The sequence below is a fragment of the Ips typographus genome, linkage group LG12 (genome assembly GCF_016097725.1).
Source record: "Ips typographus isolate SLU linkage group LG12, UJ_Ityp_2.0, whole genome shotgun sequence".
Lineage (NCBI taxonomy): Eukaryota > Metazoa > Arthropoda > Insecta > Coleoptera > Curculionidae > Ips > Ips typographus.
Window position 1 is genome coordinate 3,409,733 of NC_138433.1, and position 25,370 is coordinate 3,435,102.

Consider the following 25,370-nt stretch of genomic DNA (forward strand, 5'->3'; position numbering starts at 1 on the left):
GTTTCTGTCAGTTCAAATTTTTGACAGCGCTTTTCTCCCTGCCTACCGAATTTTTTAGTGTTTTTTGAGGTTATTGGATAGGAAATTTAATGAGGATTCCGAAAATGTGCTTAAAACTGTCATTTTCTTACCACAAGTGGGTTTTAGCAGCGATTTTTCAGCAAATTTCCAAAAAAGTTCAATATCTGCAAAACGGTTAGAGTTACGGAAATTTTGCAAAGGACCCAAAATGTTCAGAATGACTTTCTGCACCCAGTGAACTAGGTTTACACCCACTCAGAACCCAATAATGGCGGATATAACGAATTTCATAAATTTTGTTGCAAATTTCCGAAAACAGTCGAATATCTCGAAAACGGTTAAAGTTAAAAAAATTTTGCAAAGAACCAAAAATGTTCGGAATGACTTTCTGCACCCACTGAACTAGGCAGAAATAAGAAATTTCAAAAATTTGTATGCAAATTTTCAAAAAAAGTCGAATATCTCGAAAACGGTAAGAGTTACGGAAATTTTGCAAAGAACCAAAAGTGTTCAAAACAACTTTCTGAACCCAGTGGACTAGGTTTACACCCACTCAAAACCCAAAAATAGCGGAAATAAGAAATTTCTAAAATTTTGATCCAAATTTCCAAAAAAAGTCGAATATCTCGAAAACGGTTAGAGTTACGAAAATTTTGCAAGAGACCCGAAATGTTCAGAACGACTTTCTGCACCCAACTGACTGGGTTTATATCCTCGTAAAATTATTAATTTAACTGTTTTTTTGTGTGTTTTTTGCACACCCTGTATACGTCTAATCGTGTTACAATTGATACGAGGTGAAAGAGCAGTTCAAGACGAACATTTTGAGCTTTTTACGGTCGCTGAAACCCGAAAAATAGCGGAGATATGAAATTTTCAAAATTTTGATGTAAATTTCCAAAAAACAGTCGAATATCTCGAAAACGGTTAGAGTTACGGAAATTTTGCATGGGATCAAAAATGTTCAGAATGACTTTCTTCTACACCCAGTGAACTAACCGTCAAAGTCACGGCTATCTTGACTAAAAAAATCAAGGTCGTAACTTTTAGCCATTTTGAATGTAGCGTTGTCAAGCCAAACGAAAGTTGCTTTAGTGCCGCTATTTGGTTGCAATATCTCCGGAACTGCATGAGCTGGAATTTTGGAAAAAACACCAAAATAACCGTCAAGGTCACGGCTAACTTGGCTAAAAAAATCAAGGTTGTGACCTTGAAACTGTCAATTTGATGCCATTTTGAATGTTGAGTTGTCAAACCAAACAAAAGTTGCTTTAGTTTCGCCGTTTTGTTGTAATATCTCCGGAACGGCAAGAGCTAGAATTTTGGAAAAAACACCAAAATAACCGTCAATGTCACGGCTATCTTGACTAAAAAAATCAAGGTCGTACCCTTGAAACCGTCAATTTGACGCCATTTTGAATGTAGCGTTGTCAAGCCAAACGAAAGTTGCCTTAGTGCCGCCATTTTGTTGTAATATCTCCGAAACGGAATGAGCTAGAATTTTGGAAAAAACACCAAAATAACCGTCAAGGTCACGGCTATCTTGACTAAAAAAATCAAGATCGTAACCTTGAAATTGTCAATTTGACGTCATTTTGAATGTTGCGTTGTCAAGCCAAACGAAAGTTGCTTTAGTGCAGCCATTTTGTTGCAATATCTCCGGAACGGCAAGAGCTAGAATTTTGGGAAAACACCAAAATAACCGTCAAGGTCACGGCTATCTTGACTAAAAAAAATCAAGGTCGTAACCTTGAAATTGTCAATTTGACGCCATTTTGAATGTTGCGTTGTCAAACCAAACAAAAGTTGCTTTAGTGCAGCCATTTTGTTGCAATATCTCCGGAACGGCAAGAGCTAGAATTTTGGAAAAAACACCATTATAACCGTCAAGGTCATGGCTATTTTGACTAAAAAATCAAGGTCATAACCTTGAAACTGTCAAATTGACGCCATTTTAAATGTTGCGTTGTCAAGCCAAACGAAAGTTGCACTAGTACCGCCATTTTGTTGCTATATCTCCGGAAAGACAAGAGCCAGAATTTTTGAAAAAAGACCAAAATATCCGTCAAGGTCACGGCTATCTTGACTAAAAAAATCAAGATCGTAGCCTTGAAACTGTCAATTTGACGCCATTTTGAATGTTGCGTTGTCAAGCCAAGCGAAAGTTGCATTAGTGCCGCCATTTTGTTGCAATATCTCCGGAACGGCAAGAGCTAGAATTTTGGAAGAAACACTAAAATAACCGTCAAGGTCACGGCTATCTTGACTAAAAAAATCAAGGTCGTAACCTGGAAACTGTCAATTTGACGTCATTTTGAATGTAGCATTGTCAAGCCAAACGAAAGTTGCTTTAGTGCCGCTATTTGGTTGCAATATCTCCGGAACTGCAAGAGCTAGAATTTTGGGAAAAACACCAAAATAACCGTCAAGGTCACGGCTATCTTGACTAAAAAAATCAAGGTCGTATCTGTGAAACTGTCAATTTGACGCCATTTTGAATGTTGCGTTGTCAAGCCAAACAAAAGTTGCTTTAGTGCCGCGATTTTGTTGCAATATCTCCAGAACGGCATGAGCTAGAATTTTTGAAAAAACACCAAAATAACCGTCAAGGTCATGGCTATCTTGACTAAAAAAATCAAGATCGTAACCTTGAAAAGGTCAATTTGACGCAATTTTGAATGTTGCGTTGTCAAGCGAAACGAAAGTAGCTTTAGTGTCGCCGTTTTGTTGCAATATCTCCGGAATGGCAAAAGCTAGAATTTTGGACAAAACACCAAAATAACCGTAAAGGTCATGGCTATCTTGACTAAAAAAATCAGGGTCGTAACCTTGAAACCCTCAATTTGACGCAATTTTGAATGTTGCGTTGTCAAGCCAAACGAAAGTTGCCTTAGTGCCGCAATTTTGTTATAATATCTCCGGCACGGAATGAGCTAGAATTTTGAAAAAAACACCAAAATAACCGTCAAAGTCACGGCTATCTTGACTAAAAAAATCAAGGTCGTAACCTTGAAACTGTCAAATTGACGCCATTTTGAATGCAGCGTTGTCAAGCCAAACGAAAGTTGCTTTAGTGCCGCAATTTTGTTGCAATATCTCCGGAACGGCATGAGCTGGAATTTTGGAAAAAACACCAAAATAACCGTCAAGGTCACGGCTATCTTGACTAAAAAAATCAAGGTCGTAACCTTGAAACTGTCAAATTGACGCCATTTTGAATGTTGCGTTGTCAAACCAAACAAAAGTTGCATTAGAGCCGCCATTTTGTTGCAATATCTCCGGAACGGCAAGAGCTAGAATTTTGTAAAAAACACCAAAATAACCGTCAAGGTCATGGCTATCTAGTTTTCACTATTTTTTCTGTGTTTTCTCATCAGGCCTGAACAAAACCGACGGCCATCCGAACCATTGCGACGAAATCCCCCAAACCTTCCTCCTGGTCGCGTCCCGGTACACTCTCAGTCAAATCAGTCTGGACACCGCCGACGCCTGGGACGTGACTCTGCCGATCAAAGACGACATGCAGAACGTCCTGGACATCGATTTCCACTACAAGAAGAAGCTCGTCTTCTACTCGGACATCGGAAGAAACGTCATTCAAAGCGTCAGCATGTACAACTGGTCGGACGTCCGGACCATTGTCAGCCAGAACCTGTCCTCGCCCGATGGTATCACGGTGGATTGGTTGGCCAACAACATCTACTGGACTAATACGGGGAATAAGGTGATCGAAGTGGCTAGGTGAGTAGAAGATTGGTTTCTGTGGTGACTGTCCTTTCAAACTGACTGTTTCTGGCAGTTCATGGTTTGACACTGTTGTTCTACCTGACTGTACCCAACTTTTTAGTGTTTTTTGAGGTTGGTGGATAGGAAATTTAGTGAGGATTCCAAAAATGTGCTTAAAACAGTCATTTTCTCACTACAAGTGGGTTTTACAGGCGATTTTGTCCCTGACTGTCTTTTCAAACTGTGTTTCTGACAGTTCAAATTTTGACACTGTTGTTCTACCTGACTGTACTCACTTTTGTAGTGTTTTTTGAGGTTATTGGATAGGAAATTCAATGAGGATTTCAAAAATGTGCTGAAAACAGTCATTTTCTCACTCCAAGTGGGTTTTACGGGCGATTTTCTCCCTGACTGTTCTTTCAAACTCTCTTTCTGACAGTTCAAATTTTGACACGGTTGTTCTACCTGACTGTACCAACTTTTGTAGTGTTTTTTGAGGTCATTGGATAGGAAATTTAATGAGGATTCCAAAAATGTGCTTAAAACAGTCGTTTTCTCACTACAAGTGGGTTTTACAGGCGATTTTGTTCCTGACTGTCCTTTCAAACTGTCTTTCTGGCAGTTCAAACTTTGACATTGTTGTTCTACCTGACTGTACTTAATTTTGTAGTGTTTTTTGAGATTATTGGATAGGAAATTTAATGAGGATTTCAAAAATGTGCTTAAAACTGTCATTTTCTCACTCAAAGTGGGTTTTACAGGCGATTTTGTCCCTGACTGTCCTTTCAAACTGTCTTTCTGGCAATTCAAACTTTGACATTGTTGTTCTACCTGACTGTACCAAATTTTGTAGTGTTTTTTGAGGTTATTGGATAGGAAATTTAGTGAGGATTCCAAAAATGTGCTTAAAACTGTCATTTTCCTGCTCCAAGTGGGTTTTACAGGCGATTTTGTCCCTGACTGTCCTTTCAAACTGCCTTTCTGGCAATTCAAACTTTGACACTGTTGTTCTACCTGACTGTATCGAATTTTGTAGTGTTTTTTGAGGTTATTGGATGGAAAATTTAGTGAGGATTCCAAAAATGTGCTTAAAACAGTCATTTTCTCACTACAAGTGGGTTTTACAGGCGATTTTGTCCCTGACTGCCCTTTCAAACTGTCTTTCTGGCAATTCAAACTTTGACATTGTTGTTCTACCTGACTGTACCAAATTTTGTAGTGTTTTTTGAGGTTATTGGATAGGAAATTTAGTGAGGATTCCAAAAATGTGCTTAAAACAGTCATTTTCTCACTCCAATTGGGTTTTACAGGCGATTTTGTCATTGACTGTCCTTTTCTGACAGTTCAAATTTTGACACTGTTGTTCTACCTGACTGTACCATATTTTGTAGTGATTTTTGAGGTTGTTGAATAGGAAATTTAGTGAAAATTCCAAAAATGTGCTTAAAACTGTCATTTTCCTCCTCCAAGTGAGTTTTACAGGCGATTTTGTCCCTGACTGTTCTTTCAAACTGTGTTTCTGACAGTTCAAATTTTGACACTGTTGTCCTACCTGACTGTACCAAATTTTGTAGTGTTTTTTGAGGTTATTGGATAGGAAATTTAGTGAGGATTCCAAAAATGTGCTTAAAACAGTCATTTTCTCACTACAAGTGGGTTTTACAGGCAATTTTGTCCCTGACTGTCCTTTCAAACTGTCTTTCTGTTAGTTCAAATTTTGACACTGTTGTTCTACCTGACTGTACCAACTTTTGTAGTGTTTTTTGAGGTCATTGGATAGGAAATTTAATGAGGATTCCAAAAATGTGCTTAAAACAGTCGTTTTCTCACTACAAGTGGGTTTTACAGGCGATTTTGTTCCTGACTGTCCTTTCAAACTGTCTTTCTGGCAGTTCAAACTTTGACATTGTTGTTCTACCTGACTGTACTTAATTTTGTAGTGTTTTTTGAGATTATTGGATAGGAAATTTAATGAGGATTTCAAAAATGTGCTTAAAACTGTCATTTTCTCACTCAAAGTGGGTTTTACAGGCGATTTTGTCCCTGACTGTCCTTTCAAACTGTCTTTCTGGCAATTCAAACTTTGACATTGTTGTTCTACCTGACTGTACCAAATTTTGTAGTGTTTTTTGAGGTTATTGGATAGGAAATTTAGTGAGGATTCCAAAAATGTGCTTAAAACTGTCATTTTCCTGCTCCAAGTGGGTTTTACAGGCGATTTTGTCCCTGACTGTCCTTTCAAACTGCCTTTCTGGCAATTCAAACTTTGACACTGTTGTTCTACCTGACTGTATCGAATTTTGTAGTGTTTTTTGAGGTTATTGGATGGAAAATTTAGTGAGGATTCCAAAAATGTGCTTAAAACAGTCATTTTCTCACTACAAGTGGGTTTTACAGGCGATTTTGTCCCTGACTGCCCTTTCAAACTGTCTTTCTGGCAATTCAAACTTTGACATTGTTGTTCTACCTGACTGTACCAAATTTTGTAGTGTTTTTTGAGGTTATTGGATAGGAAATTTAGTGAGGATTCCAAAAATGTGCTTAAAACAGTCATTTTCTCACTCCAATTGGGTTTTACAGGCGATTTTGTCATTGACTGTCCTTTTCTGACAGTTCAAATTTTGACACTGTTGTTCTACCTGACTGTACCATATTTTGTAGTGATTTTTGAGGTTGTTGAATAGGAAATTTAGTGAAAATTCCAAAAATGTGCTTAAAACTGTCATTTTCCTCCTCCAAGTGAGTTTTACAGGCGATTTTGTCCCTGACTGTTCTTTCAAACTGTGTTTCTGACAGTTCAAATTTTGACACTGTTGTCCTACCTGACTGTACCAAATTTTGTAGTGTTTTTTGAGGTTATTGGATAGGAAATTTAGTGAGGATTCCAAAAATGTGCTTAAAACAGTCATTTTCTCACTACAAGTGGGTTTTACAGGCAATTTTGTCCCTGACTGTCCTTTCAAACTGTCTTTCTGTTAGTTCAAATTTTGACACTGTTGTTCTACCTGACTGTACTAAATTTTGTAGTGTTTTTTGAGGTTATTGGATAGGAAATTTAGTGAGGATTCCAAAAATGTGCTGAAAACAGTCATTTTCTCACTACAAGTGGGTTTTACAGGCGATTTTGTCCCTGACTGTCCTTTCAAACTGTCTTTCTGTTAGTTCAAACTTTGACACTGTTGTTCTACCTGACTGTACACGATTTTGTAGTGTTTTTTTAGGTTATTGGATAGGGAATTTAGTGAGGATTCCAAAAATGTACTTAGAAACAGCAAATTTGACAAAAAAAAAAATCAAAAATTAGGATATTGTCTTGAAAACTCGAAAATGACCCAAAAAAACTTGAAAATTAGCTTAAAAACTGTAGATTTGTTAAGTTCAGTTTAACCTCACATATACAAGTTATTAGCTCTATCTCAAAAACGAATTGAGTGATTTACTTCAAATTTGAGATGTAGAGTTAGAATGGGATGGCAATCAAACCTCACAACTTCCCTCCACCCCCGGGGGTGGTGGAGGGGAGGCAAAATTGCAACTTTTGCAAAATCAGAATTTTGATCAGTGCAGGGTAGGAACAGTAGTCCAGACAACCCACACACATTTTTTCAGAATTTTCTGACTTAAACTGCCCTCTGGCGGAGGATAAAACTGTTTGCGGGGGAAGGAGGGAATGTAAATGTAACTTTTCCTTGTACTCAATTCCAGACTGGACGGCTCGAGCAGGAAGACCATAATTTCCAAATCGGACGATCCAAGATCGTTGGTGTGCAACCCGAAAGCGGGTTATCTCTACTGGAGCGACTGGGATCCGAACAAGCCGCGAATCGAACGAAGCCACTTGGACGGAACAAGCCGACGCATTATCGTCACTCAGGGACTCACGTTCCCAATTGGATTGGCCATTGACTTTTCCTTGAGAAGACTGTACTGGGTGGACGCGAAACTGAGTCAGGCCAGGATAGAAAGCAGCGACTACAACGGCTTCCATAGAATGACTCTGCCCATTGATAAGACTCATCCGTTTTCGCTGACTCAGGTAAATTGTTCTTACAATTCGCCGGTAAAAGTACTGAAATCTGGTCGGTTTGCCGATTGCTGATGTGCCACACTTTGACTTTTGGTTTTGACGGTTATTTCAAAGTTGAAATGCTCGGTTGAGACGTTGCCATCTAGTCTGGAAGCTTCTGGAAGGTTTGGAAACGTTGCCAAAGGCCTTATAACATTCTGACAAGTTCTAGAAGCTTCTGCAAAGTTCTGGAAGGTCTGGGAACGTTTCCAAAGGCCTTATCATCTTCTGACAGGTTCTAGAAGCTTCTGCAAAGTTCTGGAAGGTTTAGGAACGTGGCCAAAGGCCTTATAACATTCTGACAAGTTCTGGAAGCTTCTGTAAAGTTCTGGAAAGTTTAGGAACGTTGCCAAAGGCCTTATAACATTCTGACAAGTTCTGGAAGCTTCTGTAAAGTTCTGAAAGGTTGCCGAAGGCCTTATAACATTCTGACAAGTTCTAGAAGCTTCTGCAAAGTTCTGGAAGGTTTGGGAATGTGGCGAAAGGCCTTATAACATTCTGACAAGTTCTAGAAGCTTCTTCCAAGTTCTGGAAGGTTTGGAAATGTTGCCAAAGGTCTTATAACCTTCTCGCAGGTTCTGGAAGCTTCTGCAAAGTTCTGGAAGGTTTGGAAACGTTGCCAAAGGCCTTATAACATTCTGACAAGTTCTAGAAGCTTCTGCAAAGTTCTGGAAGGTTTGGGAACGTTGCCAAAGGCCTTATAACCTTCTGACAAGTTCTAGAAGCTTCTTCCAAGTTCTGGAAGGTTTGGAAATGTTGCCAAAGGTCTTATAACCTTCTCGCAGGTTCTGGAAGCTTCTGCAAAGTTCTGGAAAGTTTGGGAATGTTGCTAAAAGCCTTATAACATTCTGACAAGTTCTGGAAGCTTCTGTAAAGTTCTGGAAGGTTTGGGAACGTTGCCAAATGCCTTATAACCTTCTGACGAGTTCTAGAAGCTTCTCCAAAGTTCTGGAAGGTTTAGGAATGTGGCCAAAGGCCTTATAACATTCTGACAAGTTTTGGAAGCTTCTGTAAAGTTCTGGAAGGTTTGAAAACGTTGCCGAAGGCCTTATAACATTCTGACAAGTTCTAGAAGCTTCTGCAAAGTTCTGGAAGGTTTGGGAATGTGGCGAAAGGCCTTATAACATTCTGACAAGTTCTAGAAGCTTCTTCCAAGTTCTGGAAGGTTTGGAAATGTTGCCAAAGGTCTTATAACCTTCTCGCAGGTTCTGGAAGCTTCTGCAAAGTTCTGGAAGGTTTGGAAACGTTGCCAAAGGCCTTATAACATTCTGACAAGTTCTAGAAGCTTCTGCAAAGTTCTGGAAGGTTTGGGAACGTTGCCGAAGGCCTTATAACATTCTGGCAAGTTCTAGAAGCTTCTTCAAAGTTCTGGAAGGTTTGAGAACGTTGCCGAAGGCCTTATAACATTCTGACAAGTTCTAGAAGCTTCTGTAAAGTTCTGGAAGGTTTGGAAACGTTGCCGAAGGCCTTATAACCTTCTGACAAGTTCTAGAAGCTTCTGCAAAGTTCTGGAAGGTTTGAGAACGTTGCCGAAGGCCTTATAACATTCTGACAAGTTCTAGAAGCTTCTGCAAAGTTCTGGAAGGTTTGAGAACGTTGCCGAAGGCCTTATAACATTCTGACAAGTTCTAGAAGCTTCTGCAAAGTTCTGGAAGGTTTGGAAACGTTGCCAAAGGCCTTATAACCTTCTGACAAGTTCTAGAAGCTTCTGCAAAGTTCTGGAAGGTTTAGGAATGTTGCCAAAGGCCTTATAACATTCTGACAAGTTCTGGAAGCTTCTGCAAAGTTCTGGAAGGTTTAGGAACGTGGCCAAAGGCCTTATAACATTCTGACAACTTCTAGAAGCTTCTGCAAAGTTCTGGAAGGTTTAGGAACGTTGCCAAAGGCCTTATAACATTTTGACAAGTTCTAGAAGCTTCTGCAAAGTTCTGGAAGGTTTAAGAACGTTGCCGAAGGCCTTATAACATTCTGACAAGTTCTAGAAGCTTCTGCAAACTTCTGGAAGGTTTAGGAACGTTGCCAAAGGTCTTATAACCTTCTCGCAGGTTCTGGAAGCTTGTGCAAAGTTCTGGAAAGTTTGGGAAAGTGGCGAAAGGCCTTATAACATTCTGACGAGTTCTGGAAGCTTCTGCAAAGTTCTGGAAGGTTTGGGAACGTTGCCAAAGGCCTTATAACCTTCTGACAAGTTCTAGAAGCTTCTCCAAAGTTCTGGAAGGTTTAGGAACGTGGCCAAAGGCCTTATAACATTCTGACAAGTTCTGGAAGCTTCTGTAAAGTTCTGGAAGGTTTGGAAATGTTGCCAAAGGCCTTATAACATTCTGACAAGTTCTGGAAACTTCTGAAAAGGAAGGTCTGGGAACGTTGCAGAAGATTCCAGAGTGACTGTACCAAATTCGACAGCTGTCACTCGGTTGTGACACTTGTCAATTTGAAAAACACACAATTTGGTGTGATACACCGCCAAAGTCAAAGTTGGGCGCATCAGCAAATAAAAAAGAGAAAATCATCCTAAAAAAAAACAAAAAGAAAAGAAATAGGGAAAAAAAAGTTTAAAAAAAAAATATATAAATAAAAATAAAAATTCTTTTCTCTATTTTTTTTTATTAGGTATAATTTTTTTAAGATTTTATTTTTTTTTTCAACTTCTATTTAATCATCAACTTAACCTAACCTAACAGCAAATAAAAAAGAAAAAATCAACCTAAAAAAAACCAAAACAACAAAAAAAAAAGAAATAAGAAAAAAAAAGTTAAAAAAAATTAAAATTAAAATAAAATAAAATATATAAATAAAAATAAAAATTCTATTCTCTATTTTTTTTTTTTGATTATAATTTTTTTTTTTAAGGTTTATTTTTTCTTTTTTATTTGCTGTTAGGTTAGGTTAGGTTAGGTTAGGTTGAAGATTAAAAAGAGATAGAAAAAGGAAAAAAAAAAAAAAAAAAACTAAAAAAAATTATAATAAAAAAAATATACAGGGTGGTCCAGTTTTAAGTGTCAATAATTCACCATTTGATAGCTAATCAAAAAATAAGTTGATTTGCATTTTTCTGAAAAACGTTTCCTAAGGAAGATACAGTCCTCCAAATTTCAATTTAAAAAATCGTTTTCTAGTTTAAAACTGAACATCCAAGACTTGTGAAAGTCCAAATTTGTACTGAATAGTCTAAAAACTTGCTTTTTACTATTAGGAATGGTCTTATGATTCGCTTTCTCAGACTGCCATCCTGGTTGAGTGTCTGAAACTGGCATTCAAGAACTAAAAAAAGTCCGGAAATCAAGACAATGATTGTATTGTGCATGAAACTCATTTTTTACTACTAAAAATAATATAAAAGTAGACTTTTAATGCTAGAACTGACTTTACTAGGACTAAAGAGAGTCCAAAAGTATATTTTCAAGACTTTAATTGGTGTACAATTGAATTTTCTGGACTGGAGAACAAGTCTAGAAGTAAATTAAATTTTCGGACTATTTTATTTCTAAAAATTAGTTCTCAAGACTATTATTGTAGCATTTGGTACCAAAATTTTTTACTTTTATTACTGAAGAAAGTTGACTTTTGGAAATAGTCTTAAACTCGATTTTTCAGTCTTAAAAAGCACTAAAAACAGTCTGAATTTCTTAGAGATGCTACAATTTATTGCACCTATGAGTGTAGAAGTCAATTTAATAGTGAAGAAGCTTGAAATAACATTTTCAAGACTATGGTCAGTGGACACACTGGCTTTTAGGCTTGATAAGTCAAAAAATTTGTAAAGATAGTCTTGAAACTCGATTTGAGGCATTGAAAACAGCGTTAAAACACTAAAAACAGTCTAGTTTATTAAGAAATACACCCGAATTTTTAGCACTGAGGTGTCTAGAAGTCAATTTAATAGAGACAAAGCTTGGAATGCTATTTTAAGTCTATGAAGAATGTAAAAAATGTTTTTTAAGTTTGCTATGTCAATAACTTGGTGAAGATAGTCTTGAAACTCGAATTTCCAAGCTGAAAGCAGTTTTGAAGCACTAAAAATAGTCCAGAAGTCGAAGAAAATGAAAAGCACAGTAAAAAGCACGAAAAGTTCGTTTTCAAGACAATTTTCATGAATCTAATGTCAATGTCCTGCATCTAAGACTATTTTCAAGACTAAAATATTGAAATTTGTCTTAAAACTATGAAAACTTACTTCAAATGCAAATTTTAAGCTTCTGATGTCACTTTTCATTAGTTCAGTCACATTTCGGGGTTCCAGTCAATTTTTAACGTTTAAATGTATGAATTTGTAGTAACGAATTCTTGAAAAAGTAGTTTTTATGTCTACAAGTCAATTTTTAGTATTAAAGTCTCTCGATTTGCATGAAAACTGGTTACAAACACAATTTTTAAGCTTCTGAAATGTTTATCTTTTCTAATTCAATTTTCAAAACTATGAAAACTGGCTACAATAATATTTTTTAAACTTCTTAAGTGAATTTTCCGTTTCCAAGACAATTTTTAAGTTGGGTTGGGTTGGTTTTGGGTCTTTGACCGTAATAACGTGTAATAAAGTGCTTGTTCCAAATTTGATCAATATTGCTCCAACGGTCTGACAGTTATGACAAAAAAAAAAACGATTTTTTAAACCGAAATTTGAAGGACTGTATTTTCTTTAAGAAGCACTTTTCAGGAAAATGACAGAATGAATGTCAACTTATTTTTTAATTGGCTATGGATTGGTGAATTATTGACATTTAAAACTGGACCACCTTGTATAAATAAAAATAAAAATTCTATTCTCAATTTTTTTTTCTTATTATAATTTTTTTTAGATTTTTTTTTTTTTTCTTTTTTCATCCTCTTGTTAATCATCAACCTAACCTAACCTAACCCAACCTAACAGCAATTAAAAAAGAAAAAATCAACCTAAAAAAAACAAAAACAACAAAAAAAAATAAATAAGAAAAAAAAAATATATAAATAAAAATTCTATTTTCTATTTTTTTTTAATACAATTTTTTTAGATTTTTTTTTATTTTTGTAACCTCTTTTTAATCATCAACCTAACCTAACCTAACCCAACCTAACCTAACCCTAACCTAACAGCAAATAAAAAAGAAAAAATCAACCTAAAAAAAACAAAAACAACAAAAAAAAAAAGAAATAGGAAAAAAAAGTTTAAAAAAAAATAATATAATAAATAAAAAAAATTCTCCTTATTTTTTTTTTATAATAATTTTTTTTAGATTTTTTTTTTCAACCTCTTTTTAATCATTAACCTAACCTAACCTAACCAAACCTAACCTAACCTAACCCTAACCTAACAGCAAATAAAAAAGAAAAAATCAACCTAAAAAAAACAAAAACAACGAAAAAAAAAGAAATAGGGAAAAAAAGTTAAAAAATAATAAAAAAAAAGAATATATATATAAATGAAAATAGAAATTCTATTCTCTATTTTTTTTTATTACAATTTTTTTTAGATTTTTTTTTTATTTTTTCAACCTCTTTTTAATCATCAATCTAACCTAACCTAACCTAACCCTAACCTAACAGCAAATAAAAAAGAAAAAATCAACCTAAAAAAAACAAAAACAACAAAAAAAAAAGTTTAAAAAAATAAAAATAAAAAAAAAAAAAATATATAAATAAAAATTAAAATTCTATTCTCTATTTTTTTTTTTTTGTTATAATTTTTTTTGATAATTTGTTTTTTTTTTCTCCTTTTTCAACGTCTTTTTAATCAGCAACCTAACCTAACCTAGCCTAACCCTAACAAAAAAAATTATCTTCTCTATTTTTTTATTATAATTTTTTTTAGTTTGTTTTTTTTGCAACTTCTTTTTAATCATCAACCTAACCTAACCTAACAGCAAATAAACAAAAAATAAAAATCAACCTAAAAAAAAACAAAAACAACAAAAAGAAATAGGGAAAAAAAAGTTTAAAAAAAAATAAAAAAAACATAAATAAAAATAAAAATTCTATTCTCTATTTTTTTATTTTTTTAACCTCTTTTTACTCATCAATCTAACCTAACCTAACCTAACCCTAACCTAACCCTAACCTAACAGCAAATAAAAAAGAAAAAATCAACCTAAAAAAAACAAAAACAATGAAAAAAAAAGAAATAGGGAAAAAAAAGTTAAAAAAAATATATAAATAAAAATAAAAATTCTATTCTCAATTTTTTTTTATTTTTTTTTTAGATTTTTTTTTTTAACCTCTTTTTACTAATCAATCTAACCTAACCTAACCTAACCCTAACCTAACAGCAAATGAAAAAATCAACCTAAAAAAACAAAAACAACAAAAAGAAATAGGAAAAAAAAAGTTAAAAAAAAAATTCTCTTCTCTATTTTTTTTATTATAATTTTTTTTAGTTTGTTTTTTTGCAACTTCTTTTTAATCATCAACCTAACCTAACCTAACCTAACAGCAAATAAACAAAAAATAAAAATCAACCTAAAAAAAACAAAAAGAAATAGGGAAAAAAAAGTTAAAAAAAACATAAATAAAAATAAAAATTCTATTCTCTATTTTTTTTTTTAACCTCTTTTTAATCATCAATCTAACCTAACCTTACCCAACCTAACCTAACCCTAACCTAACAGCAAATAAAAAAGAAAAAATCAACCTAAAAAAAAAAAAACACCAAAAAAAAAAAAGAAATAGGAAAAAAAAAGTTAAAAAAATATATAAATAAAAATAAAAATTCTATTTTCTATTTTTTTTTAATACAATTTTTTTAGATTTTTTTTTATTTTTGTAACCTCTTTTTAATCATCAACCTAACCTAACCTAACCCAACCTAACCTAACCCTAACCTAACAGCAAATAAAAAAGAAAACATCAACCTAAAAAAAACAAAAAAAAAAAGAAATAGGAAAAAAAAATAAAAATATATAAATAAAAATAAAATTTCTATTCTCTAATTTTTTTTTTTTTATTATAATTTTTTTACATTTTTTTTTATTTTTGTAACCTCTTTTTAATCATCAACCTACCCTAACCTAACCTAACCTAATAGCAAATAAAAAAGAAAAAATCAACCTAAAAAAAAACAAAAACAACAAAAAAAAAGAAATAGGGAAAAAAAAGTTTAAAAAAAAATAAAAATAAAAATAAAAATTCTATTCTCTATTTTTTTCTTATTATAATTTTTTTTAGATTTTATTATTTTTTTCTTTTTTCAACCTCTTGTTAATCATCAACCTAACCTAACCTAACAAATCTTGTGCGCAGTACCGCGAATGGGTGTTTTGGACGGATTGGGACACGCGCAGCGTGCTACGCGCCGAAAAAATCAACGGAAACGGCAAAGTACTGATCAGACCCATGTACGCGGTCATGGGCATTTCCATGGTGTCCCAGGACAGGCAACCGTACTGGAATCCGTGCGCGGTACAAAACGGCAATTGTACCGACTTGTGTTTGTACAAAAAGAAGGGTTATGTGTGCGCATGTCCCGACGACGCGTTCACCTCCAACAGTTCCAGTTGCAAGACTGGTAAGTTGATAATATACCGAGTGATACAAATTCGCGTTGCTGACTCAGACTGGTTTGAAAAATGGTTTGTTGCGTTGTGTCACTTTTTGCCCTGTAACTCCATGAGGAGGCCTTTGAGGCCGAAACGTCTAATTGTAATCTTGTAGAGCGTGAAATTTGCTACAACTTTCCTTATTTGCGCTTTTTTGGTATTTTTCCAAATATCCGAGTTACGCGTGGTTGAAGTTGCTGGAGTCTTTTAAAGCACTTTTTTGTGCTCTAACACGGTTTCTGGAAAATATCTCTCTGAGGAGGCCTTTTAGGGCAAAAATACCTTAACGCAATCTTGTAGAGGGAAAAATTTTCTACAACTTTCCTTATTTGCATTTTTTTGATATTTTTTCAAATAACCGAGTTACGCTTGGTTAAACTTGTTTAGTGTCTTTCAAATCACTTTTTAGTGCTTTGACATATTTCTTTTAATTTTCAACTTAATTTCAATTTCAATTTAATTAATGAAATTTTCAATGATGAAGTTTTCTAATAAATTTTAGAGCTTTTTAGTCAATTTTCTTGTTTCCTAGTCACTTTTTACGTTTTCAAGTAAATTTCTTTCTTTTTAAATTGATTTTCAAATTTTGTAGTCAATTTTCAATTTTTATTATCAGTTTTGACGTTTTCAAGTAAATTTCTCTATTTTTAAGTTGATTTTCAAATTTTGTTGTCAATTTTAAATTTTCTTTTTCTGTTTTGACGTTTTCAAGTAAATTTCTGTCTTTTTAAATTAATTTTCAAATATTTTAGTCAATTTTCAATTTTTATTAGCAGTTTTGACGTTTTTTAGTAAATTTCTTTCTTTTTACATTGATCTTCAAATTTTGCAGTCAATTTTCAATTTTTGTTATCAGTATTGACGTTTTCAAGTAAATTTATCTTTTTTTAAGTTTATTTTCAAATTTTGCAGCCAATTTTCAATTTTTATTATAAGTTTTGACGTTTTCAAGTAAATTTATCTCTTTTTAAGTTGATTTTCAAATTTTGTAATCAATTTTCAATTTTTGTCTTCCGTTTTGACAATTTCAAGTAAATTTTTCTATTTTTAAGTTGATTTTAAATTTTTATTAGCAGTTTTGACGTTTTTTAGTAAATTTCTTTCTTTTTACATTGATTTTCAAATTTTGCAGTCAATTTTCAATTTTTATTATCAGTTTTGACGTTGTCAAGTAAATTTCTCTATTTTTAACTTAATTTTCAAATTTTGTAGTCAATTTTCAATTTTTGTCATCCGTTTTGACAATTTCAAGTAAATTTTTCTATTTTTAAGTGAATTTTCAAATTTTGTAGTCAATTTTAAATTTTCATTTTACATTTTTACCTTTTCAAGTAAATGTTTCTATTTTTAAGTTGATTTTCAATTTTTGTAGTCAATTTTCAATTTTCAATTTCCGTTTTGACGTTTTCAAGTAAATTTATCTTTTTTTAAGTGAATTTTCAAATTTTGTAGTCAATTTTAAATTTTCCTTTTCAGTTTTGACATTGTCAAGTACATTTTTCTATTTTTAAGTTGATTTCCAAATTTTGTAGTCAATTTTCAATTTTCATTTTGCATTTTTACCTTTTCAAGTAAATGCTTCTATTTTTAAGTTGATTTTCAATTTTTGTAGTCAATTTTCAATTTTCAATTTCCGTTTTGACGTTTTCAAGTAAATTTTCAAGTTTTCTAGTCACTTTCTAAGTTGTCAAGTAAATTTTTCTCTTTTAGATCTGATTTTCAAATTTTGTAGTAAATTTTCAATTTTTACTATCAATTATGACGTTTTCAAGTAAATTTCTCTATTTTTAAGTTGACTTTCAAATTTTGTAGTCAATTTTCAATTTAAATATCAGTTTTGACGTTTTCAAGTAAATTTTCAAGTTTTCTAGTCCCTTTTTACCTTTTCAAGTAAACTTCTCTATTTTTAAGATAATTTTTAAATTTCGTAGTCAATTTTCATCTTCCGTTTTGACATTTTTAAGTTGATTTTCAAATTTTGTAGTCAATTTTAAAATTTCTTTTCAGTTTTGACGTTTTCAAGTAAATTTTCAAGTTTTCTAGTCATTTTTTACGTTTCCAAGTAAATTTCTCTATTTTTAAGATAATTTTTAAATTTTGTAGTCAATTTTCAATTTTCATCTTCCGTTTTGACATTTTTAAGTTGATTTTCAAATTTTGTAGTCAATTCTAAAATTTCTTTTTCAGTTTTGACGTTTTCAAGTAAATTTTCTAGTTTTCTAGTCATTTTTTACGTTTCCAAGTAAATTTCTCTATTTTTAACTTAATTTTCAAATTTTGTAGTACATTTTCAATTTTCTTTATCAGTTTTGACGTTTTCTAGTAAATTTTCATGTTTTCTAGTCACTTTTTACCTTTTCAAGTAAATTTCTCTATTTTTAACTTAATTTTCAAATTTTGTAGTCAATTTTTAATTTTTGTCTTCCGTTTTGACAATTTCAAGTAAATTTCTCTCTTTTTAAATTAATTTTCAAATATTTTAGTCAATTTTCAATTTTTATTAGCAGTTTTGACGGTTTTTAGTAAATTTCTTTCTTTTTACATTGATCTTCAAATTTTGCAGTCAATTTTCAATTTTTGTTATCAGTATTGACGTTTTCAAGTAAATTTATCTTTTTTTAAGTTTATTTTCAAATTTTGCAGCCAATTTTCAATTTTTATTATAAGTTTTGATGTTTTCAAGTAAATTTTTCTCTTTTTAAGTTGATTTTCAAATTTTGTAGTCAATTTTCAATTTTCTTTACCAGTTTTGACGTTTTGTAGTAAATTTTCAAGTTTTCTAGTCACTTTTTGCCTTTTCAAGTAAACTTCTCTATTTTTAACTTAATTTTCAAATTTTGTAGTCAATATTTTATTTTTGTCTTCCGTTTTGACAATTTCAAGTACATTTTTCTATTCTTAAGTTGATTTTCAAACTTTGTAGTCAATTTTCAAATTTTTTTATCAGTTTTGACGTTTTCTAGTAAATTTTCAGGTTTTCTAGTCACTTTTTACCTTTTCAAGTAAATATCTCTATTTTTAACTTAATTTTCAAATTTTGTAGTCAATTTTCAATTTTTCTCATCCGTTTTGACAATTTCAAGTAATTTTTTTCATTTTTAAATTGATTTTTAAATTTTGTAGTCAATTTTCAATTGTCATCTCCCGTTTTGACGTTTTTAAGTAAATTTTTCTCTTTTAGAGCTGATTTTCAAATTTTGTAGTCAATTTTCAATTTTTCTATTCACTTTTTATGTTGTCAAGTAATTTTTCCTATTTGGAAGTTGATTATCAAATTTTGCAGTAAATTTTTGATTTCTAACTCGTTTTGGCATTTTCAAGTCCAATTTCAAGTTTCCTAGACAATTTTCCAAGTTTGTAATCAATTTTTAAATTTTAGCACCAGTTTTGACGGTTTTAAGTACATTTTCAAGTTTTTAAGTCAGATTTTACGTTGTCAAGTAAATTGTTCTATTTGTAAGTTGTTTTTCAAATTTTTCAGTCAATTTTCAAGTTTTACCACCATTTTTAACATTTTCAAGTCCAATTTCAAGTTTCCTAGACAATTTTCCAAGTTTGTAGTCAATTTTCAAGTTTTCTAGACAGTTTTTTTGTTGTCAAATAATTTTTTTTCTTTGTAAGTTGATTTTTTTTTTCATGCACGGTTTTGTTTAAACATAAATAACTTGCAGATTTGACTGACAAGGTATAAAGTTTTATACGTCGATGGAAAGCTAATGAATCGAGCTTTCCATCGATATATAAAAGTTGTTTGGTTAGTGGTAGTGTTTGGCCGCTAGAGGGCCTCAAATTTGACCCAACTTTTCAAGACGACTGTTCTTGAAGACTTGTCGCTTTGACCTTGAATAATTCGCTTATTTGACAGTTGACGTCAAAACAACACAAAAGCAAAAAGATAGACAAAAGTGTCAGGTTTCCGAAAATATGACCTTATTGCTCGATAAAAGTCCCCGTTTTACGCTTAGAGGGCGTTAAAGTCACTAGATGACCTCTAAAGTCGTTCTTCGAGATCTTTCGAATCTGATGATCACGTGACTGCGCTAAAAATAGAAACATTTACTTGAAATGGTAAAAATGCAAAATGAAAATTGAAAATTGACTACAAAATTTGGAAATCAACTTAAAAATAGAAAAATTTACTTGACAACGTCAAAACTGAAAAGGAAAATATAAATTTGACTACAAAATTTGAAAATTCACTTAAAAATAGAAAAATTTACTTGAAATTGTCAAAACGGATGACAAAAATTGAAAATTGACTACAAAGTTTGAAAATTAAGTTAAAAATAGAGAAATTTACTTGAAAACGTCAAAACTTATAATAAAAATTGAAAATTGGCTGCAAAATTTGAAAATAAACTTAAAAAAAGATAAATTTACTTGAAAACGTCAATACTGATAACAAAAATTGAAAATTGACTGCACAATTTGAAGATCAATGTAAAAAGAAAGAAATTTACTAAAAAACGTCAAAACTGCTAATAAAAATTGAAAATTGACTAAAATATTTGAAAATTAATTTAAAAAGAGAGAAATTTACTTGAAATTGTCAAAACGGAAGACAAAAATTGAAAATTGACTACAAAATTTGAAAATTAAATTCAAAATAGAGAAATTTACTTGGAAACGTAAAAAATGACTAGAAAACTTGAAAATTTACTTTAAAACGTTAAAACTGAAAAAGAAAATTTAAAATTGACTACAAAATTTGAAAATCAACTTAAAAATGTCAAAACGGAAGATGAAAATTGAAAATTGACTACAAAATTTAAAAATTATCTTAAAAATAGAGAAGTTTACTTGAAAAGGTAAAAAGTGATTAGAAAACTTGAAAATTTACTAGAAAACGTCAAAACTGATAAAGAAAATTGAAAATTGACTACAAAATTTGAAAATTATCATAAAAATAGAGAAGTTTACTTGAAAAGGTAAAAAATGACTAGAAAACTTGAAAATTTACTTGAAAACGTCAAAACTGAAAAGAAATTTTAAAATTGACTACAAAATTTGAAAATTAACTTAAAAATGTCAAATAAGTGCACAATGGAGTGTCATGTGACAATTGTCAAAATATCACAATATCACTGAAATTTGTCCTCCAATCGCCATTTTGACTGGCTCCTGGAGGACAAACAACCGCGTAGTTATCGATGGTGAATTTATTTTAAAATATTTTCTTTACCGTGAAATAAATTGTGCTAAACTTGTTTAGGGTCTATTAAAGCACTTTTTTGTGCTTTGACGCAGTTTTTATGGAACATTTCCTTGAGGAGGTCCTTTAGGGAAAATGTATCCTAACGTACCTTTTATCGCTTGTAAAACCCATTTGAAGTGAGAAAATGACTGTTTTAAGCACATTTTTAGATTCCTCATTAAATTTCCTATCCAATAACCTCAAAAAACACTGCAAAATTTGGTACAGTCAGGTAGAACAACAGTGTCAAAATTTGAACTGACAGAAACACAGTTTGAAAGGACAGTCAGAGGCAAAACCGCCTGTAAAACCCACTTCTAGTGAGAAAATGACTGTTTTAAGCACATTTTTGAAATCCTCACTAAATTCCCTATCTTATGACGTAAAAAACACTACAAAAACAGGTAAAGTCAGAGAGAAAAGTAGTGTCAAAGTTTGAAGTGCCAGAAGCACAGTTTGAAAGGACAGTCAGAGACAAAATCGCCTGCAAAACCCACTTGTAGTAAGAAAATTACTGTTTTAAGCACATTTTTGGAATCCTCACTAAATTCCTTTTCCTACGACGGAAAAAACTCTACAAAATCCTGTAAAGTCAGAGAGAAAAGTAGTGTCAAAATTTTAACTGCCAAAAACACAGTTTGAAAGGACAGTCAGGGACAAAATCGCCTGTAAAACCCACTTGCAGTGAGATAATGACTGTTTTAAGCACATTTTTGGAATCCTCACTAAATTTCCTATCCAATATCCTCAAAAAACACTTCAAAATTTGGTACAGTCAGGTAGAAAAGCGGCGTCAAAGTTTGATCTGCCAGAGACACAGTTTGAAAGGACAGTCTGGGATAAAATCGCCTACAAAATTCACTTGGAGTGAGAAAATGGCTGATTTAAGCACATTTTTGGAATCCTCACTAAATTTCCTATCCAATAACTTAAAAAACACTATAGAATTTGGTACAGTCAGGAAGAAAAGCGATGTCAAAATTTGAACTGAGAGAAACTCAGTTTGAAAGGACAGTCAGGGACAAAATCGCGTGTAAAACCCACTTGTAGTGAGAAAATGGCTGTTTTAAGCACATTTTTGGAATCCTCACTAAATTCCCTATCCTATGACGTAAAAAACGCTACAAGATTGGGTACAGTCAGATAGAAAAGTGGTGTCAAACTTTGAACTGCCAAAAACATAGTTTGTATGGACAGTCAGAGACAAAATCGCCTGTAAAACCCACTTGGAGGGAGAAAATGACTATTTTAAGCACATTTTTGGTATCCTCACTAAATTTCCTATCCAATGACACTAAAAAAAACTTAAAAACTTGGTACAGTCAGGAAAAAAAAGTGAGCTCAAAGTTTGAACAGTCAGAAAGACAGTTTGGAAAGACAGTCAGGGACAAAATCACTCATAAAACCCACTTGGAATGGAAAAATGACAGTTTTAAGCACATTTTTGGAATCCTCACTAAATTCCCTATCTTATGACGTGAAAAACACTACAAAATCAGGTAAAGTCAGAGAGAAAAATGGTGTCAAAGTTTGAAGTGCCAGAAGCACAGTTTGAAAGGACAGTCAGAAACCAAATCGTCTGTAAAACCCACTTGCAGTGAGAAAATGACTGTTTTAAGCACATTTTTGAAATCCTCACTAAATTTCGATTTTCAAATTTTGTAGTCAATTTTAAATTTTTATTATCAGTTTTGACGTTTTCATGTAAATTTTTCGATTTTTAAGTTAATTTTCAAATTTTGTAGTCAATTTTTAAATTGCATCTTCCGTTTTGACATTTTTAAGTATATTATTTTATTTTTAAGTTGATTTTCAAATTTTGTAGTCAATTTTCAATTTTTATTATTAGTTTGGATAAGTTCAGGAAAATTTTCAAATTTTCTAAACACTTTTTAGGTTGTCAAGTAAATTTTTCGATTTTTAAGTTGATTTTCAAATTTAATTTTATAGTCAATTTTCAAATTTCATCTTCGGTTTTGACATTTTCAAGTAAATTTCTATCTTTTTAAATTGATTTTCAAATTTGGTAGTCAATTTTCAATTTTCATCTTCCATTTTGACATTTTCAAGTAAATTTCTATCTTTTTAAATTGATTTTCAAATTTGGTAGTCAATTTTCAAATTTCATCCTTCGTTTTGACATTTTCAAGTACACTTTTCTATTTTTAAGTTGACTTTCAAATTTTGTAGTCAATTTTCAATTTTTGTCTTCCGTTTTAACAACTTCAAGTAAATTTTTCTATTTTTAAGTTGATTTTCAAATTTTGCAGTCAATTTTCAATTTTTATTATCAGTTTTGACGTTTTCAAGTAAATTTTTCGATTTTTAAGTTGATTTTCAAATTTTGTTGTCAATTTTGGACTTAGAGTGAGAAAATAACAGTTTTAAGTACATTTTTGGAATCCTCACTAAATTCCTTATCTAATTACATAAATAAACACTACAAGATTTGGTAAAGTCAGGTAGAAAAGTGTGTCAAACTTTGAACTGCCAAAAACACAGTTTGTAGGGACAGTCAGAGACAAAATCGCCTGTAAAACTCACTTGTAGTAGGAAAATGACACTTTTAAGTACATTTTTGGAATCCTCACTAAATTTCCTATCCTATGACGTAAAAAACACTACAAAATCATGTGAAGCCAGAGAAAAAAGTAGTGTCAAAATTTGAAGTGCCAGAAGCACACTTTGAAAGGACAGTCAGAGACAAAATCGCCTGTAAAACCCACTTCTAGTGAGAAAATGACTGTTTTAAGCACATTTTTGGAATCCTCATTTAATTCCTTATCCTATGACGTAAAAAACACTACAAAATGATGTAAAGTCAAAGAGAAAAGTAGTGTCAAAGTTTGAAGTGCCAGAAGCACAGTTTGAAAGGACAGTCAGAGACAAAATCGCTTGTAAAACCCACTTGGAGTGACAAAATGACTGTTTTAAGCACATTTTTGGAATCCTCACTAAATTTCCTATCCAACAACCTGAAAAAACACTACAAAATTTGGTACAGTCAGGTAGAAAAGCGGCGTCAAAGTTTGATCTGCCATAGACACACTTTTCCCTTCATTCAGCTCAAAACTCTATCAAACTACACAGTTTCTGAGTCAGCATCGCTAAATTTGTAACAGTCATCAGTATCCATGGTTTGTAGCTTATAACTCCTCCGATTTAGGTCCCAGCCAACGAGTTTCGAGCACTTGTCCCGAGGGCAAAGGATACGACTGCGACTCACCGGACGATACCGAATATTTCGACGAAGACTACTTTGAACCACCAAATTTGGTGGTTCCTCCTCAACCGGACGATTCCGCTTTAGTCACCAACAATTCCACTTTTTACGTGATCACTCTGGTAAAGTTACTTTTCTGCACTTTAACTTTAACCAACTTTAGGCTTATGAAAACTAGTGAAGCAGTCAAGCTAGCTCAGTGAATTTTGGATATGTTATTCTACCTTCGATTCTCTACGATTCACACTAAAAATGGCGTCGATTACTCGACTGGTTGCTGAGATATCTTAACTCAAGTCTAATTGCAGCTTTTTAACTGAAACTCAGACTTTAGCCAGCTTTAGGCTTGTGAAAACCAGTGAAGCAGTCCATTTAGCTCAGTGAATTTTGGATATATTATTCTGCTTTGAATTCTCTACTATTCACCAAAAAAATGGCGTCAATAACTCGACTGGTTTCTGAGATATCTTAACTCAAGTCTAAGTGCGACTTTTTAACTAAAACTCAGACTTTAGCCAGCTTTAGGCTTATGAAAACTAGTGAAGCAGTCCAGTTATCTCAGTGAATTTTGGATATGTTATGCTGCTTTGAATTCTCTACAATTCACCAAAAAAATGGCGTCGATGACTTGAATGGTTGCTGAGATATCTTAACTCAAGTCTAAGTGCGACTTTTTAACTAAAACTTAGACTTTAGCCAACTTTAGGCTTATGAAAACTAGTGAAGCAGTCCAGTTAGCTCAGTGAATTTTTGATATGTTATTCTACCTTTGATTCTCTACAATTCACCAAAAAAATGGCGTCGATAACTCGACTGGTTGCTGAGATATCTTGATTCAAGTCTAAGTGCGACTTTTTAACTGAAACTCACACTTTAGCCAACTTTAGGCTTATGAAAACTAGTGAAGCACTCCAGTCAGCTTAGTGAATTTTGGATGTGTTATTCTGCTTTGAATTCTCTACAATTCAGCAAAAAAATGGCGTCGATAACTCGACTGGTTGCTGAGATATCTTGATTCAAGTCTAAGTGCGACTTTTCAACTGAAACTCAGACTTTAGTCAACTTTAGGCTTATGAAAACTAGTGAAGCAGTCCAGTCAGTTCAGTGAATTTTGGATATGTTATTCTACCTTCGATTCTCTACGATTCACACTAAAAATGGCGTCGATAACTCGCCTGGTTGCTGAGATATCTTAACTCAAGTCTAAGTGCGACTTTTTAACTAAAACTTAGACTTTAGCCAACTTTAGGCTTATGAAAACTAGTGAAGCAGTCCAGTCAGTTCAGTGAATTTTGGATATGTTATTCTACATTCAATTCTCTACAATTCAGCATAAAAATGGCGTCAATAACTCGACTGGTTGCTGAGATATCTTGATTCAAGTCTAAGTGCGACTTTTTAACTCAAACTCACACTTTAGCCAACTTTAGGCTTATGAAAACTAGTGAAGCAGTCCAGTCAGTTCAGTGAGTTTTGGATATGTTATTCTACCTTAGATTCTTTACAATTCAGCAAAAAAATGGCTTCGATAACTCGACTGGTTGCTGAGATATCTTGATTCAAGTCTAATTGCGACTTTTTAAGTAAAACTCACACTTTAGCCAAATTTAGGCTTATGAAAACTAGTGAAGCAGTCCA

At 32.5% G+C, this 25,370-nt stretch overlaps 1 protein-coding gene across 1 annotated transcript in view; it reads left to right on the top strand.

Annotated features, from left to right (window-relative positions):
* Lrp4 (LDL receptor related protein 4) overlaps window positions 1-25,370 on the top strand; it is a 122,661-nt gene that overhangs the window by 72,979 nt on the left and 24,312 nt on the right. Inside the window, exons 20-23 of the mRNA XM_081991285.1 lie at window positions 3,399-3,762; window positions 7,453-7,783; window positions 15,020-15,284; window positions 23,676-23,854. Of these exons, the coding sequence (XP_081847411.1) occupies window positions 3,399-3,762; window positions 7,453-7,783; window positions 15,020-15,284; window positions 23,676-23,854 (1,139 nt within the window). The remainder of the gene's footprint in view (window positions 1-3,398; window positions 3,763-7,452; window positions 7,784-15,019; window positions 15,285-23,675; window positions 23,855-25,370) is intronic.